This window comes from Teleopsis dalmanni, chromosome 2 (genome assembly GCF_002237135.1).
Source record: "Teleopsis dalmanni isolate 2A chromosome 2, ASM223713v2, whole genome shotgun sequence".
Lineage (NCBI taxonomy): Eukaryota > Metazoa > Arthropoda > Insecta > Diptera > Diopsidae > Teleopsis > Teleopsis dalmanni.
In genome coordinates this window covers 61,779,008-61,796,318 of record NC_051847.1, presented here as the reverse complement: position 1 = coordinate 61,796,318, position 17,311 = coordinate 61,779,008, and the positions used below count along the sequence as shown (strand labels likewise).

Genomic DNA, 17,311 nt, shown 5'->3' with positions numbered 1-17,311 from the left:
TGTTTATCACTAATTGTTTAATGGGAAATCATGATTTTTTCGAATAAAAAATCGATTCGTTATATTGATTATATTATTATGATGGGTCTAATCAGAGCCTTTAACAGAAGAGGAGATCCCTTAATATACATTCTAAGAATAATAAACCCTTAAAATAAGACTTGAGTTTTCGTTTGGTAAATCTGGGGTAACTTCTTCAATCGAGATGCACTTTTAGAGCAATTTTCATTTTCGATTGGTAAATCTCGAGCAATATGTATAACACTCGAGATTAATTTATAACACTCTAGATATTTTGCCAGAGTAGCAAGATTATATTAGAACTAACAGCTATTTTATATGACTTGACAAATAAAATGTGATTTGATACATATGTCGTATGTATTTATGAAAACCATAAATACCTAAGGACACAACAATAAAAATGTTAGATTTAAGAGTAATCTAACATTTTTATTGTTTTTTTATTGCCCAAACGTTCGATTGGGCAACAAAAATTGACAGAACTAGAGTAAATTGATTGAATTTAGATTTACCAACAGAAAACGCTAATCAAGTCAAGGCATACACTTGGGGACTAACAGAGACTAACATTGGGTTCTAAACATTGCGGGATTAGGAGAGATATCCATTAATGTGAGAGAGACTCCATTTTATATACTGCACTGTACTATGAAATTTAATTTAAAATCATGCTTAAATGCTTAGAACTCACTGAGAAATATGCCAGAATTTTTAAAATAAAAGGATTAAAATTTAAAAAAAAATTATTTTTTATTATCTAGAAAAGTTTGATCTCAGATATTTTTTTTTTTTTTTGGTGAGCAGTCAAAATTTTATTTGCAAAATGTGTGAACAACTACTCGACAGAGAATTTTCAGATAATATGTATAAGCTGGACCGTATAATCTTAAAGTTAGATTATCGTGAGAAAATGATAGCCACAGAGTGGAAAGCAAAATTAAAATCTTCCGATCATGATATTATCGAGAAGAAATTAAGAAACTTGTTTTTGGGATATATGATTGGATGTTGTGATTGTTGCGTATTCAAAGTACCACCCTTTAACTGTAATGTCTCTCCACAAATATCTTTGAAGGAATATGCATATTTATTAGTAAGAATATAATATATACACAAGATTCATTTTTAATTAGTTGGTGATGATAAAATCTTTTTAATTTTTTTTAAGCCTGTTTTGAGTGTAACTCTGGAACAAGTACCGGAAAGTCCAGAAGACACATATAAGAGAAATATCAGAGAAATGTTTTCATTATCAGAAGATTTTTCACAATTTTTACTTAGGCAGCCAGTACCTAGACATGGAGAAATTTTTGTTCATTATGTATATCCGAGCGATGCAAACATTGATTTAATTGAATTTTGAGTGAAAAATAAATTGACTGTTCAACCAATGAAATTTTTATAATTTGAGCAAATAATAGAGTTAATAATAATTAATTAATAATAGGCCAGCACTTCTGTACGGATGCGTAACATACAGCAAAGTCTCAAATACTGCCATAAAGCAATTACAGATAGTACAAAATCTGGCTTTAAGAAGATTAATTAATATTCCTTGGTATATTAGAACAATAGACATGCATAGAGATCTTAGGATCGACTTAGTGAAAAAATATATCAAGGACAGAGCATTAAAATTCTTCACAAAAGTTGATACGTTGTCCAATTCCACCCTAACAAACCTTAAGTTTACCTCAGGACGCAGAAGAAGATATGCTGATCTACGTTCCGTCATCAGTTAGAAGATAAATTAATGATAATAATTCTAGTATGGTTAAAGCTTAGTGTGGGGTAGGGATAAGCCCCCCAGCCACAAAAGAGTAAAAGTGCGCAATAGGACTAACTCAAATCACAATAACAACAACAACAACATAGAAGCTAATTATTTGATACAAATTCCTTAACTTCACAAAAATTTAAAACAATTTGCAGCTAAAAGTGTCCAATCCTTAAACAGCTTTTGATAGAGAATACAGCTGATTTTGCATAAAAGAAAGTGTTTTGCTGGTGTTTTTTTTTTTGGTTTCAATTTGAAGATCTCACTAACGGCTTACAGTTGAAGTATGTGAGAGAAAGCTCAAAAGCTTTCTAACTGTAAATAAATCTAGAGTTTCTCATTGAGCATGAAGATCTCATTAATGGTTTATAATTGAAGTATGTAGGCTCAAATGCTAAAAAGCTTTCTAACTGTAAAGAAATCTAGAGTATCTTAACGTGATTACCTGCTATGAAGGCTTAACACCACGGTGCTCTAATTGCTTGTATCAATATAATGCTATAATATACTCCTTTATTGAATTTCAAGGAACTCTAAAGGTACCAATTGAAGTTATATCTTTCTTTTGGGTAGAGTAAGTTCTATTTAAAACCTCTGCTGTTCTTTAATTCACTGCATTCTGTAGAAAAGTGCAACTTTACATCGAATGAAAGCAAATTAATACAGTCATTTCATCCTTGTAATAATAGATTTTAACTATAGCCACCACGTTACTCTGAAGCCCCTGACACCCATGTGAAATTCCAGCTTCCACAAGGGAAAGTCACTCACTACTATTGATACTCCAAACTGTATCGGATGGTGTCTATTGAATTTTTGTCACCTTTTACGACAAACATGCCTCACGTCGTGAATATCCTAACTATGTTGCCGAAGAGGGAAACAGCTGGCTATAGTAGTTATAAATGTCAAAAATGAACTACAGTAGCTATAAATGCTAAGTAGCTATAATCACTACTACTTTTAGAGTCGTCAACTACTGTAGCAAGAGAGTGCAGTTTAATCATGCATTGAGGTTTAATTTAACAATATACAGGGTTGCTAATATTAAATGGATCCACATAATTAACAAAAAATACATCACAAAAGCAATATATTTTCCTGTTCAGGCTAAAAATCTGTTGTTCATTTTATTAGGTTTAAGAGGATTAGATTGGATCTAGTAATAATTTCTGTAAATTATATTGTGCAAGTGCTCACTCTCATCTAGAATGGCGCAATGCGCCTGTTTTTTGTTTTGCATTTTCGATTGTATTTGCCCATATTTTGGGTATTTACTTCTGATTTAGTAAGTCATAGATTCTACATTTGAAGTAAATTGGCAATGTAGCCCTGACTTGGCTGCTTCATGGAGGAAGTCTGTGCCCACTTATTTGCCTGTTCTTAAAAATTGTCATAAATTAGCTTTCGGCTGTGGCTGACAGAGGCAGATATTGGAACATGAGTTTCTATAGAAGAAGCGCTCAGACTAGCTAACTTATCAGTTTCTACTATATATTCTACTATTTAAACTAAAGTTACTTTGTACTCGCCGCTTAGTATGTTAGTAGACTGCGTAGATTCTTGCACTATTTTAGAAGAAATGCAGATTATTGATATTGTTTTATTAGCTTCTATAGGTATTAGTAAAAATAATGAGTTAGTCTTCGCGAAAGTCCATGTTTGGAGGGCATGTTACCTCTGCTCTCAGGATAACGACAATTTTTACTGAGGTGAAATCGGAGAGGTGGTAGAATGTACTAATCCCTAGATCCGTGGAATAGATTGCGATTCCATCTTAGAAAAGTCGGTGTAAATTACTGTTGTAATTAGCTCCGACTCCTAATCCCCTATTGAAGGAGTTTTGTTGGCAAAGTTATTAATAAAGTTTAAGCGAGAAAAAAAGAAGTCTGTAGACTCTTAAGTAATTATTCTAATTAATGGAAAATTTTCACATTAACATATAAATTCTGATGAAAATTCCTATATGAGATGAATTACTGGAAATCTATTCTTATGTGGAATCTAAAATACTTTGAACTGCAAATGGAAATTAGTTAGCAAGCAATCGTAGATACTTGGGAAGTACGTGCAAAAATAAAAAAATTCAACAAAACAAAAAAAGAAAAAAAAATGAATAAAATTGAGAAAGAAATCCAAAGACTACAAAGACTACGAGTGTAGTCTCAACGGCTACACGAGTATTGCAGTAATGAGTTCGTACTTAAATATCAATTTGCAGATCTTTCCTAATATTTGTTTTTCGAAGTAATTTCGAACCCAACGAGATTCTCTTTAAAGTCTTTGGCAAATAAAAATTGTTTTTAACTTTAAGTGAAGTTTTGGCTGGCGACGTTTTTTTTTTTGTCTTTAACTGTACGAGGCACTCTGGCTTTTGCTGTTCTTGTTGTTGTTGTGGTTTTAGATATTGTTTAAGATATTGTTACTGAAGATCGTTATGATGTTGGATGATGTTAATGATGATGATGACGTTGTTGCTAATACCGAGAAACCATAAGCTTTGTTGATTTTTTGCTTACTTTATGGCTTATTTTATTTTGTTACTTATATTTGTTGTTGTTATTATTGTATTATTGTTGTTATATTTAACTTAACAAATTTTGTGTACTCTACACCGAAGCGAACAGCAGTAAAATGTATCTCAACGAATGTATCCACACGTTCGCTCGCTGGGCTTGTAAATACATTTTAAGTTGGTTGACTTTGCATTCTGCGGTTTCATTGTTTTACTTTTATTTTGGTTTTTTCTTTTCTTTTACGAGTATTTTTATTTTTTATTTTTTTTGTTTTTTGCATTTACCTTTTTATACATTTTATTTACTCAAATATTTGCTTTTAGTATTTTGTTTATATTTTATTTTGCTTATATATTTCTGTAGCCGTTGTTGTTAATGTTGTTGATGTTGTTGGTGTTGTTGCAATTGCTATGCTGCAAACTGCTCGTGGCAGTCAGCGGTTGTCCATTCCATTAAAGTCTTTCATGCAAATTGCACGAGTGGTGACGTTCAACGGCAACAGCAACGGCAACATCATCATGATCATCATCACTTTGATAATTGTCATTATAAACATCCATAAACTGGACACAGCCAGTGTTCAAACTAGTGTTTGAACTGTATTCGTCTTCGTCTCCGACTCCGACTTCGACTTCGTCCCCATTTTAAACTTCAACTCTATCATCGTTATCCACTTTATGATCATCAACAGCTTCAGTTGTCTAAAACAAAGTGAAGCATAAAAATGCAACAAACAAACAAACAAACAAATAAACAATCGTAGCAACAAAGGCAACAAAAGTGCAAATAAAATAAGCCACGATCTTTAAGACCGGCTTAAGCCAGGAATGAGCACAGCTTGCCACAATTTGTATTGCAGTGTTAAGTTTCTTTGGCTTTAGTTAATTCGTTTAATTTTTATTTTATTACATTTTTCTTTTTTCTTTCTGTTTACTTTTTTTCCTTCCTTTTCTTTTTCTTTTCATTTCATTTCTTATTGTTTTTAAGCTTTTACTTCTGCTTCAGTTTCGTTTTTCTTCAGTAATATGCTCACATTTGTTTTTGTTGTTATTGCTACTCTTCTCCTATATCTTCTTTAAAAAGTTTTATTAATGTTTTCAGGGTTTTGATCCTCGATTGGGATCCTTACCATATATTTCATTTCTTTCTGTTCCACCGAATTTGCTGAAGGCTTTTTAGCAGAAAAAATCGCAACATATTTCAACTGTCGCTGGATTTTGTCATCAATTAAGATTTTAAGATTAATCAGGGGCAGGGCGAACAGAGCTATATTCTTCTTTTCTTCTTCCACTCTTTGTGGCTTCGACTGGGTCTTATGCTGCTCATTTGAACTCGTACCTGCACATTAACATTAAGGCCTAAATTCCGCACACGTTGAGAAATTAGCAAACTTTCATAAATCATTAACTGCCTCTTTGATATGTTAAACTGACCAATAAACACATGTATTTATTGTACGAACTCATGTAGACAGATACAGATACAGATACAAACGTCAGATACTCGTATGCAAAAATCTCAAACTTTATTCAGAAAACAAAGGAGGAGAATAATATTTATGCCCGCATGCATAAAGGAACCGAAGAAATATTGCCAAAGGTATAAGCAGATTAGGAAGAAATTTAGTTAACCATAATTAAAAGGTTCTCAACAGAGGGGGGTAGTAACAAAAAAATTACTGGAAAAAAAATAGTTAAGTTGCTTTTGTTTTCATATTATGATCGAGAGTACATAAATGATATAACAAAAAGAATTCCATGTATTTTAAAAATTGTCATAAATCCGTTAATAAATCATATATATAAACAAAATTACAGTATGGAGAAGAAGGCACGATTCAAATTTACCGTGTATACTAGTTTGACAAAGGATTTTAGTAGAAACAATTATATTAAGTTGTTTACCAGCATAGATTATTTCTTGAGATATTGAACTTTGAAATAATAAGCTTTTAACATTCATTACTGTTAGTGTAATAGTGTAACATATGCCATCTAGTGCCAAACAGCACAAGATTTCGATAAAAACGGATAGAGGGCGAGAGAAGAAAGTGACGACAAAAGAAAGTTAGTGGGAGAGAATGAAAACGAGAGGCAGAAGGAGTGAGGCACGAGAAAGGGAAGAAGATATTGGTGAGAATAGTAAGGGAATTGGAATAGTAATATTGGAATAGTAAGGGAAAACCAATATTGGCATGCGACGAAATAAATAACATATATGGAGAAGGATATAAAAATATTCTGAATCTATTTTTAATATAGCTTGTTAATAGAAAAAGACATAAAAATTGTATAAAAATTAGGTTAATGGATAGTTCCCTCTCCCTTATGCAAACAACCAAATTTGACAAAAAAAAAACAGATTAATACATAAATAGCCTCGGTCTCCTTTATGCAAATAACCAATTTTGACAGAGAAACATTAATACCTAGTTGCTTATTTTGATAAAGTATATGGAAAATTAAAACAGATAGAGAGGTATGATTACTGGATACTGGCTTTTAGTAGATCAAAGCTTGGAGACCATGTCTGATCTTTTGTACCTATAATCAGCAGTTACAAAATGGAAGATATTTCACTATTTGAATAAAACTCAGAACGATAAGATGAGATGAGAACAACTTAATATCAAATGCAGATAGGAACTTAAAATCTAATAATAAGAGTATCCTCCTGTTACAGATCAAATTCGGACAAACACAGAGTATATGCGTAGAGAACTCATTTGCCATAAAGCAAAGTGGACAGTTAGTCTCTTGAGACAAATTTATTTTGTTGAAATGATAGCGCGGAGATGACCCTGAGATAGACCAGTTTCTTGAGATGAAAGCGCAGATCATGTTGACCGTTAGACAGATATGACCGTTTGTTGACATGGAAGCGCAGATCACGATGATCTGTCAGAAAATCGTCCAATAGCTTTAGCACTGTTTTATTTAGGAGAGACTCGCTAACGAATTTGTGACATGGAGGAATAATTTAAGTGGTTACTTATAAATTTAATGTATGGATTATAAATATAACTCAAAAAACAACCTAAGAATTATTACGGGATTATTGATCGGTCACTGAAGATTGAATAATCACCTATCGAAGTTCGGAATTCAATCCAACTCAGACTGCAGATACTGTAGAGAAGAGAGACAAACTGCATATCATGTGCTTAGGGAGTGCTCGGCACTGATGGACAAGCGAAAGAAACACCTAGGAGGGTATTTTATGGATCATAAAGATTCAAGACTGGGAAAGGTAGGCTCTATACTGTCTTTCATTAAAGAAATCGGACTTGGAGAAAAACTCTAACCCGAGTAAGGGGCACAATGGAACTTTTAGGTCGCAGTGCACAATCCCTTCTTTTTAATAATAATTTTAATAACAAATATTACGACATAACAATCGTTATAACAATCGTTATAATGAAGGATTATAGTGGTTTCTCACGCTTCCATTATTTCAAAATTGAATTATTAGTATTCTCAGTAATATCAAATTGGTAAGGGAATTACCATTCAACTCTTAGGTATACTTTTATGATTGCAAGATAGAGATAAAGGATGCAGATCTTAATTCAATTATTGCTTAATATGATGAAGTGATAAACAATAATCTAGTCAAGGCGCAAAGAGTGGTTTTAAATAAACCTCGAGTTAAAAAAGAGTATAAGTGCTTAAGTGCACTAGCTCAAAACAGCTTCAACAGCTTCAAATATACAAAATTACATAGGGATTTTTATATAAAACTATAATGAACGAAACATTTTTCATTATACTTTTCAATGGTATGTATAAGACTATTCCATCATATGAAAGAACAAACTTATCACATACTGTGGAATTCTATGACGAGAAGTTGTTGAGAAGTTAAAGAAAAACTTTTTCACTTAATATTATTGAAAAATTCTATAATTTCTCATGTGATATTTTTGGAAAGTTGTTGATTATTAGCTTGGAATTTAAAATTCCGCTGAAGAGTTCGAGGCACTTTTTGTGAATATTCGTAATCGCAAATGCAATAATTGATTTTATTTCGTAGAAAAATACTGAAATACTGAAATTTCTTTGAACCCAAAATGGGTTCCCATATTAATTTTTTTTCAATCGGGCTTTTGATGGTACATACAATTTTTATAATAAAATTTTTAGCTTTTTTAAGACAAATAAGAATTTTGTACTTTCGGCGACTTAACAAAGAGCACAGCAGCAAAAAGGCAACATTCACGACATTTTTATTGTTTCGCGAAATATTTTTGTGCAGAATTCGAATATTTGTTATCAGCAATTGGCATCATTAAGTGCTGGAGATGATGATGGTTGGTGTATGTGTGTATGTGTGTTTGTGTAGTTGTTTTTGTTATTGCAGCTTATATTGTGACCAATGCTGTTATGCCTTCTCCAAATGTAAAGCCAAAGAATCCTTATTAAACTTGGAGTAAATCAACGCCGCTGGAATGTTTGCGGCAATAACTTTTTTCCCTGCACTTTTCTTATGTGAGATTCTTTGGTGTTGCGGTCGTCGTCTCTGGTTTCCAGTCATGCACGATTCATGCCCATTTCGTACGGAGCTGCCAGATATGAGTTTATGTGCAGTTACGAGTGGCAGATACGAGATGCATGCACTGTTTGCGATTGTCTTGAGCTTTTTCAGTTGCATTTCTCATCTGTTAGTGGCAAAGTTTTTCTTTGGCGTGCAAAATTGACAGCAAAGGTTCGAAGTTCCTTTTAAGGGCCCTACAGCGCAACTGTTGAACGCTTTGGTTAAATTGCTTTGGCGTCAGTTTGTGCGCGTTAAGTCAAATCCCTTTGCTGGTTATGCTGCTGCAATCGCTTTGGCAAATCTTTTTTGCTTTTAATCATCCTTGAGATTTCGCATACTTAATGGAAAGTAATGATTTTTTTTGGCCTTTGTATCGCTTCGTGTTTACTGATGTTGCAACAACTTGTAATGTGTGCACGTGCATTTATGTTCAACATAATCCATAAAGCCGATGCAGTAATTTGTGCATTACTGAATTTCTGCTTTCGGCTGAAGTATGAAATATTGTGTGACGTTCCAGCAGCGACACAAATCAAAAAAACAAAAAAAAATAAACTTCAGACTTTGACTGATTTTGATAAATGCATTAAAATTTCTTTGCATGCATATTTCTAACCAACTTTGAACCACTTGACCTTGTCGAAGTTTCATCATAAATTGATGGTACGAATACATGGAGTGCACATTCCATATGTGATTCTTAATTACACAGCAAAAATAATTAAATTACTTAATAATTTAAAATTACATTTTAAAGTTAAGAACATATTTGAATTTTGTGCTTCTAATCGATCCGAACTAAACATTGGACATTCAACTACATGAATAAAACCCAGAACGTGAACTATTGAGGACATCCTAATATCAGATGGAGTTAGGATCTTTCGACATAATAGTCCTCTCCTAGTGCAGATCAAAGTCAGACAGTCATAGAAAATATACGTAGAGGTCTTTTGCCACAAAGCAAAGTGGAGGCTTTGTTTGCTAAGGCGGGTATTACAGATTATACTTGTTGCAACTACTTGGTGCGACGTGGTTTGCTATTACACATCATACACTACCGACATTATAGAAAATAAAATCACGCGTGCATTTAAACGATGTTTTCGCTTTCATCCCCTAAAATAGAATGAAATTTGCATATTAACCGACAATAATCCGATTGCATACGAAAAAACACGAGCAAATCTTACGAAAAATAAGAATATTTTGATTTTTATGGTCTGCTCGTCATTTCTGCAAATATAGCTATTACACATAAGACAGCACAAATTTTCATTTCAACACACCAAGGTGTAGCACTTAGTATGATATGTAATACTTGCTTAAGACAGACCCATTTTGTTTATATGTTAACGCAGATTATGTTTACCCACAGATAAAAACTTTTGTTGAGATGATAGTGCAGATCACGATGACTTCAGAAAATTTCAAAATATTGAAGAAAACCATCCAATACTTCAAGACTTCTCAAAAAATCGTCCAATTACTCTAAAACTTGAAGACATCGTAAAGAAAGCAGCAGCATCTATTAATTGTTTTTAGCGGTTATACAATATATAATATAAGTAATCCTATAAATCTACTTAACCAAATATTTTTCTTTTTAACAATTTCAATATGCTAAATAAGTTTAAAAAAAAAAAAAGGGAAAAGAAATTTTAATGAGATTCTAAGTCTTTGTTATGGATACTATATTAAATAGTTTTATTTCAATGTATCATTTTCAATCAACTATTATTTATAGAATATTATATACAAACAATGTGAGAATTATAACTTCATTCTATTTAAAAAATATATTACAGAGCATGACGGCACCTTATGAACTATTTCAAATATAATATAAATACTATACAAATTTTCGTTTTGCCAGTTATAGTTATACAAATTCACTATCTGACTTACGTAGAAATCCATAATTATGCAATGGAAAACTATATGTATTATTAATTCTTTAAGGTTTATGTTGACTTTGCATCGACTCAATATAGCTTTAATTAAATAACCTGCATTTAGTAAAGAAAACACTGCCATTATTGCTACTACTATTATAAATTTCTCCTAATTCATTAATTTGGTTTGAAATGTTCACCCTATATGGGTACTCAAACCCAGACACTTTTTGAGAAACTGCAGCATAGATAAGCTTGCAGACTCGTTGTTCTACGAAATGTACTTCACAAATATTGATAGAACGAGCAACGTTTAAGCTGGTCATTAAACGTAAAACGAATCAATAATTAAATAAATTTATATGCAAACACATTCCATACTTTCATAACAACCTGAAGTACATTTTATTTTGTATTCGCATTAGACATTTCAAAACCATTATTTATTAATCTATTAAATGTAATTACAAAATCAATTTCAAAGACATCACTCAAGTTTTGTACGTTTACCTATATGTACAGTTTACATTAAATTTATTACTTATAGATATAACTTGGTCATTGTTACGGTGGGTAGCTTATCTATACTTTTGATATTCCTTGGGTCAAAGTTCTCCACTGTACATAACAGTTTCCTTCTTCAGGATAAGGGTTAACATACTTTTGAGCTAATACATATTTATCGTAAAAGGCGACTAAAATCCATTAAGTAACCGGTTCAAAAAATATAAGCATAAGCGCTAACACTCTTCCCGTGTGATAACCATAACCACCTTTATACTATCTTATAGAGTCAATCCAGTGTTCAGGAAAACGAAAGTTATGTGCAGCTTGATTCTATGGTAACAGATTTCACTACTGGTTGGTTGTTGCATTAACTTGCTACTAGTTATACTCCAAAACAGAGCAGAAGGGTGCTTAATGAATTTAAGTCTCCTTTTATGATAGATAAATAAGCATGTCTCAGAAATATTCTAATCCTCATTCCCGAAGAGGAGAACTGTGAGGATGGTGGGAAGGTTATATAAATTTATGACAGTATTACAGTGCGGGATGAAATGATGGTGTTAAATGGATTTCAGTCACATTTTGCGACAGATAAGCATTGTCTCAGAAATATTCTAATCTTCAGCCCGAAGAGGAGAACTATGAAGATGGTGGGAAGTTTATATAAATTTATGACAGTATTACAGTGCGGAAAGGAGAACAGTCATAAATGATAAAATGATGGTATTAAATGGACTTTAGTCACCTTTTGCGACAGATAAGTATTGTCTCAGAAATATTCTATACCCACATTCCTGAAGAGGAGAACTGTGAGGGTGGTGGGAAGGTTATATAAATTTATTTTATGACAATTTTATAGTGCGGACAGGAGAGGAGTTAAAAATTATAAAAATTTTGCATTACTGGTACGGACCCTTACTAATAATCCTCTTTAAGTTCTGGTGAATTAATATTTGTATGATTTAACAGTCGAATTATAATTTAGAAACAAACATAATTAGAAATTATGTCAGAAAATATATATCTCCGAGAGCTTGCAAATATTAATTAAAATATTCTTAGTAAAGTTTAAAAGGAGTCTCGTCAAATTTTCAATTGAATCTATGGATTATCTACATTTCTATGAGACTGTCCATGCCTGTCCAAACTTAACTTCACCATTTTGCTTACGGTTGTTGCACTTTTTACTGATCATTGCAAAAACAAATGCACATGCAGTTATTGTTGTTGTAGTTGTTGTTGTAGTTGTTGCATTGAATGCACTAAGAGTGCAACAAATCTGGTGATTTTATGTGGCGTAAGATTAATTTTCCACAAATTCGTTTTGGCTGCACCAGTTTTAACGTTACAGAATGCGCATTCGTATTCGGATTTGTACCGTGCATATTTTATTTGCATTTAATGGCGATTTCAATTTTTCTGTCGTGATTTTTGTTAAAAAAAATTAAAAAAAATACTCGTAAATGAAAAAAATCTTCATGCATGTTTAAGTTATTTTTTTTTACATTGTGACCGAAAAGTTTTCGGAAATTCTCATTTAAAATTCGCGCGCTGTATATTTTTCGATATTTTAAGTGTTTGGCAGCAATTAAGGACAATTACTATGCCAAAAATGAGCGCGATCTGTCGGACAGTTCGTTTACGGCAGCTGTTGAAACCAGTTCACCTCAGTAGTGCGTTGCGAAAAAAACAATGGAAAAAAATATTGAACAAAGAGTTTGCATCAAATTTTGTTTTTCGAACGAAATTTCGTGTGCAGAATCGTTGCGAATGCTACAAAAGGCTTATGGGGAATCAGTTTTATCGAAAACTCAAGTTTATGAGTGGTACAAAGCCTTTCAGGACTGTCGTACGACCGTCGAAGACATGCCGCGTTCTGGACGACCTTCGACCTCTACCACCGACGAAAACATTGAAAAGGCAAAGGAAATCGTGTTCAAAAATCCTCATGTGAGTGTTAGAGAGATAGCACGAGAGCTAGGCATCGGTCGTGAGATGGCTCGTTTGATTTTGGTGGACAATTTGTGTATGCGACGTGTCAACGCCCGGCTTGTTCCGATTCACCTCAATTTGTTCAACATTATCAACGATTTTAAGGCCAAACATTCAATAAATACCATCGAACAGCCACCGTATTCACCTGATCTTGCACCGTGTGACTTTTTCCTGTTTCCCAACCTCAAATTACCACTCAGAGGAACGCGTTTTGAATCCATAGAAGACGTAAAACAGAATTCGCAGAGGGAACTCAAAGCCATACCGGAAAGCGCCTATAAAAAATGTTTTGATGATTGGAAGAAACGTTTGCATTTGTGTATCGCTTCTAATGGAGCATATTTTGAAGGAGATAAAATAAATATTGATGAAGATTAAGAATTTTGCGTTTTATTTAAAATTTCCGGAAACTTTTCGGTCACATGTTATATACAGCTGGACATACCAAAGTCAGCCTGGAACACACGGCTTTGCCAAGTTGTGACGTATTGTTTATTGTTGTCTTAAAACGTGAGAGTCATCGACTTTGACAATTGGGTACGAGTTATGTAGAAGCGACCAAGATTTTATACAAATGTACAATGTACATATATAAATATATATAGTCGTAATTACATAGCTACAAAATATCTACATTTAAGTATCTATGAAGGTATGCATATTCCTGAGCGCACTTCAAGCACTCGAAGCAAGCCAAAGCGTCGAAGAAGCTACTTAATATGTTACCGATAATGATCATTAATTCGTATTCGTTCCTTCATTTGTGTAGCGTAATCTGTTTGTCTGCTGTTTTGCTGCTGAAGTTTGCAGACTGAGCGGGATAAAGTCGAAGTCAGTCGAAACGTTTTGCTTGTCGTTCTGCTACAAAGTATTAGCATTAAAATACCAAAAATTTGAAATGAAAAAAACCAAAATTTATTTGTGTTTAATTCTTGTAGTTGATACACAATTTATGTTTACAAAAGCATAAGAACATGAAAATTTTAAGATATGTCATTGGCGTTTAGCAAATTTACAGGGAACACAAAAGAAAAGTATTTTTGAGATACTTTAAGTGGTCCGAGCTCAAGTGGTGTGTGTTTGTCTGCGTCATTATCGGACAAAACTCAAACGTTTTATAACTCGAACGTGTCAGGCAAAGACTTAAAAGTTTTGCTATAGATTTGTTATTATAAAAATTCATTTGAAGTTTTCGCAAGGAGTTCGGCGGTCTGGACTGAACCTTTTTATGACTTGTGGACACATCAGATTAGCATACGAAAACATTAAAGTGAGGCTGATAGAAGAAAAATATGTCTATAGAAGGAATTCATATGTACAGTTTCATAAGATTGACAAGTAAAATGGTTTTCGATTTTTTTATAAAATACAGCTTTTCGTTAAAATGAAGCTTTCGTTAAAATTTGACTACGAGTAAGATTTAAAGATTTCTTTATTAATTATTTTTGTACTATAACTTATTCAATTAATATAAACGTAGGTTTTCATATGAATATAAAAATATGTCCAATAGTTTATAAAAACCACAACTTTTTGGTTTCAAAGAGTTACAAGATAGAGGTTTGTGAAACTGCAATGAATATAAAAATAGGTTCCATGAAAGTGTCTGTACTTAATCAGAGTTTATTAGTTTATGAGAAAGTGTAAGAGAATAGGCCAAATCCTTAAACAAACGATAGATCACATAGCGAAGCAAGTATTGGCATGGAATCCACAAGGTAAGAGAAAACTTGATGCGTCAGCGAAAACATGTAGAAGAACGGTCGAAAGTGAATTAGTTGAAGCACGATATACATGGAACGACATCTACAGAAAAGCATCTAATACAGTCAGATTTAGAAGAATTATTGTGGCCCTATGCACAACTGGAGAAAATGGACAATAGTAATAGTAGTTTATAAGATTTACACTTTTCAGTCTTCAAAATAAAGATTTGTGAAGCTGTAATAGTATATGAAATGATTTTTAATCCTGATTAAATATTTAAATCATTTTGTAACTATTCTAAGGTCACAAAAAGCTATTCAATAATAATTTTTAAAAAGATTTCCAATAATAGATTTCTACCAGTAGTGAACTTTTTTTTATCTGCGGCAACGACTCTAATGTCTACGCACCCCAGAAAGTGAGTGTCTGACTCGTATGGACTAAAACCACTCTTCCTCATTCCTAGAGACCTTGTCCCTACTCCGGAACAACGTAAGTATTACTTCGAGGTAAGGTCCCTATTAGTCATTTATGATTTCTATCGGTGTGTCCTGCGTCCAGGCACCGCTATTGCTTCAGGTGATGAATCTTGCACTTCATCTTAATGTGATACATCTGATTGTTCCAACTGTCTTCTGACGAGATCTATTTTTTTAAACCTCAGGATCTTTTCAGCAAATATTGCTATGCGATGCCAATTTGTTTTGTTTTTGGTCATTTTTTCTGTCACCGTCCTTGGGGAGAAAACACCAATTTGCGCTGCTAGCGCTTCTCGTTAAGCAATAATTGAAGACTTCACAAAAATTATACCTACTTTGGGATAAATGCTATTGCTTCAGTTTGATCAATTTTTACCTTTCTAGTAAGGTCGTTAGTATAAAGCACCTCAAAGAGTTTGTTATTATTAATTTCTTAATAACCATTAATTTATTATTATTAATATTAATTTGTTTAATTTGTATTTTTTCCATAAAAATATTCTATTGCAAAATTGTGAAAAATGTCAAAATACACTTTAATCAAGGGCTTCATCAACAACTCTATAAATTAAAAATACTATATTTGTTTATTTAATTTAGTCGTAATTGATTCTGTCAAATAAATTTCAAACGCTTTGTATCTCAAACCGAATGTTTACTTAATGCTGTCCAAATCAGTTAAACACTAAATGCGTTTCATTTTTATCTTTTTTTTATTTATATGTATTTATTAAGATCATAAATTTTACTAAATTTTTTACTAATTTTTTACGAATTTTTTCCATGGACAAGAGTAACAATTGGCAATTGAAATCTAGAAAATTATAGAAAAATATTTCGTAATTTTTTCGAGGTGTCACAGAAGAATGCCAAAAATATTTCATCGATTTTGGCAAGTTCAGTTTAAATTTTAGCGTTAGATTTCTTCAAAGATCTTCTTGCCATCTTAAATGGTAAGAATTGTGTATAATATTTATCTAAGAATGATTGAGAATGACTTGAGAAAAATAATTTCAATTCAATCAACACCAAAAATTTGTCACAATTAAGATTTGTTGTCATTTAAGCGGATTTGTAGTGATTTTATGACAATGAAAAGAAAAAATAAATAATAATTATTGTCTTTATTATTTACGTTATTGGAACCCTTCAAAACGGTTAGAGATCGCGTTTCTAACTGGTATGATATGGCTTGTGCGCAAAGGATTGGATGTATACACGCACCTATTCGGTATTACATAGCAGATATATTGTAATTTTGTTGGGGTCATTGTTAGCCAAGTTGTAAAGCAAGTTAAGCCAATTAGAAAGCTTGAAATTAAGCCCTTAATTAGTAGGTACAGCACGTGCTTCTAGAATGAAAAAGATGAAAAATTTTTTTTGTTTGTAATTTTATTTACGATGCTTAAATGTTAAAGCATTGAAGAAATAATATTTTCATGGTATATAAAACGGTTATAGTTTGATAATGGTAGCAAAAGATATTGACGATGCAGTGAGCTCAACTTTTTTATTGAATTTATTAAAATCTATAATGTAATTATTAATTTAAAAAAATTAATAATATATATTTGTTTGAAATTTGATTGAAAAACTAATTAAAAAAAAAACTATAAATTAATTTTAATTGTTATAGAATCCTCTATATAAATATTGCCGGCAATTCGAAGTTTGTTAGATTTCTTCCTCAGGGAGAAGTAATATTACAACTCCGGTTGTAGAGGACTATATCAGAATCGTATCAGAATTTTTCAGATAGGGTTATGGACAGTAATTTTCAGAAAAAGTAATCAGCTCAATTTGTTTCTATTTTACAGATAATGAAGAAAATTTTCAAGATGGTGAGAAGATAAGTTAAAGTAAAGTACTCAATAACTA

At 32.3% G+C, this 17,311-nt stretch overlaps 1 protein-coding gene across 1 annotated transcript; it reads left to right on the top strand.

Moving 5' to 3' along the window:
- The first annotated feature begins 802 nt into the window (after positions 1-802).
- Positions 803-1,415, top strand: LOC119684928. Its single transcript, XM_038099069.1, has 2 exons — positions 803-1,117; positions 1,193-1,415. Exons 1-2 carry the CDS (start codon positions 848-850, stop codon positions 1,385-1,387), a joined length of 465 nt encoding a protein of 154 aa, XP_037954997.1. The 5' UTR covers positions 803-847; the 3' UTR covers positions 1,388-1,415.
- Positions 1,416-17,311: the final 15,896 nt, after the last annotated feature.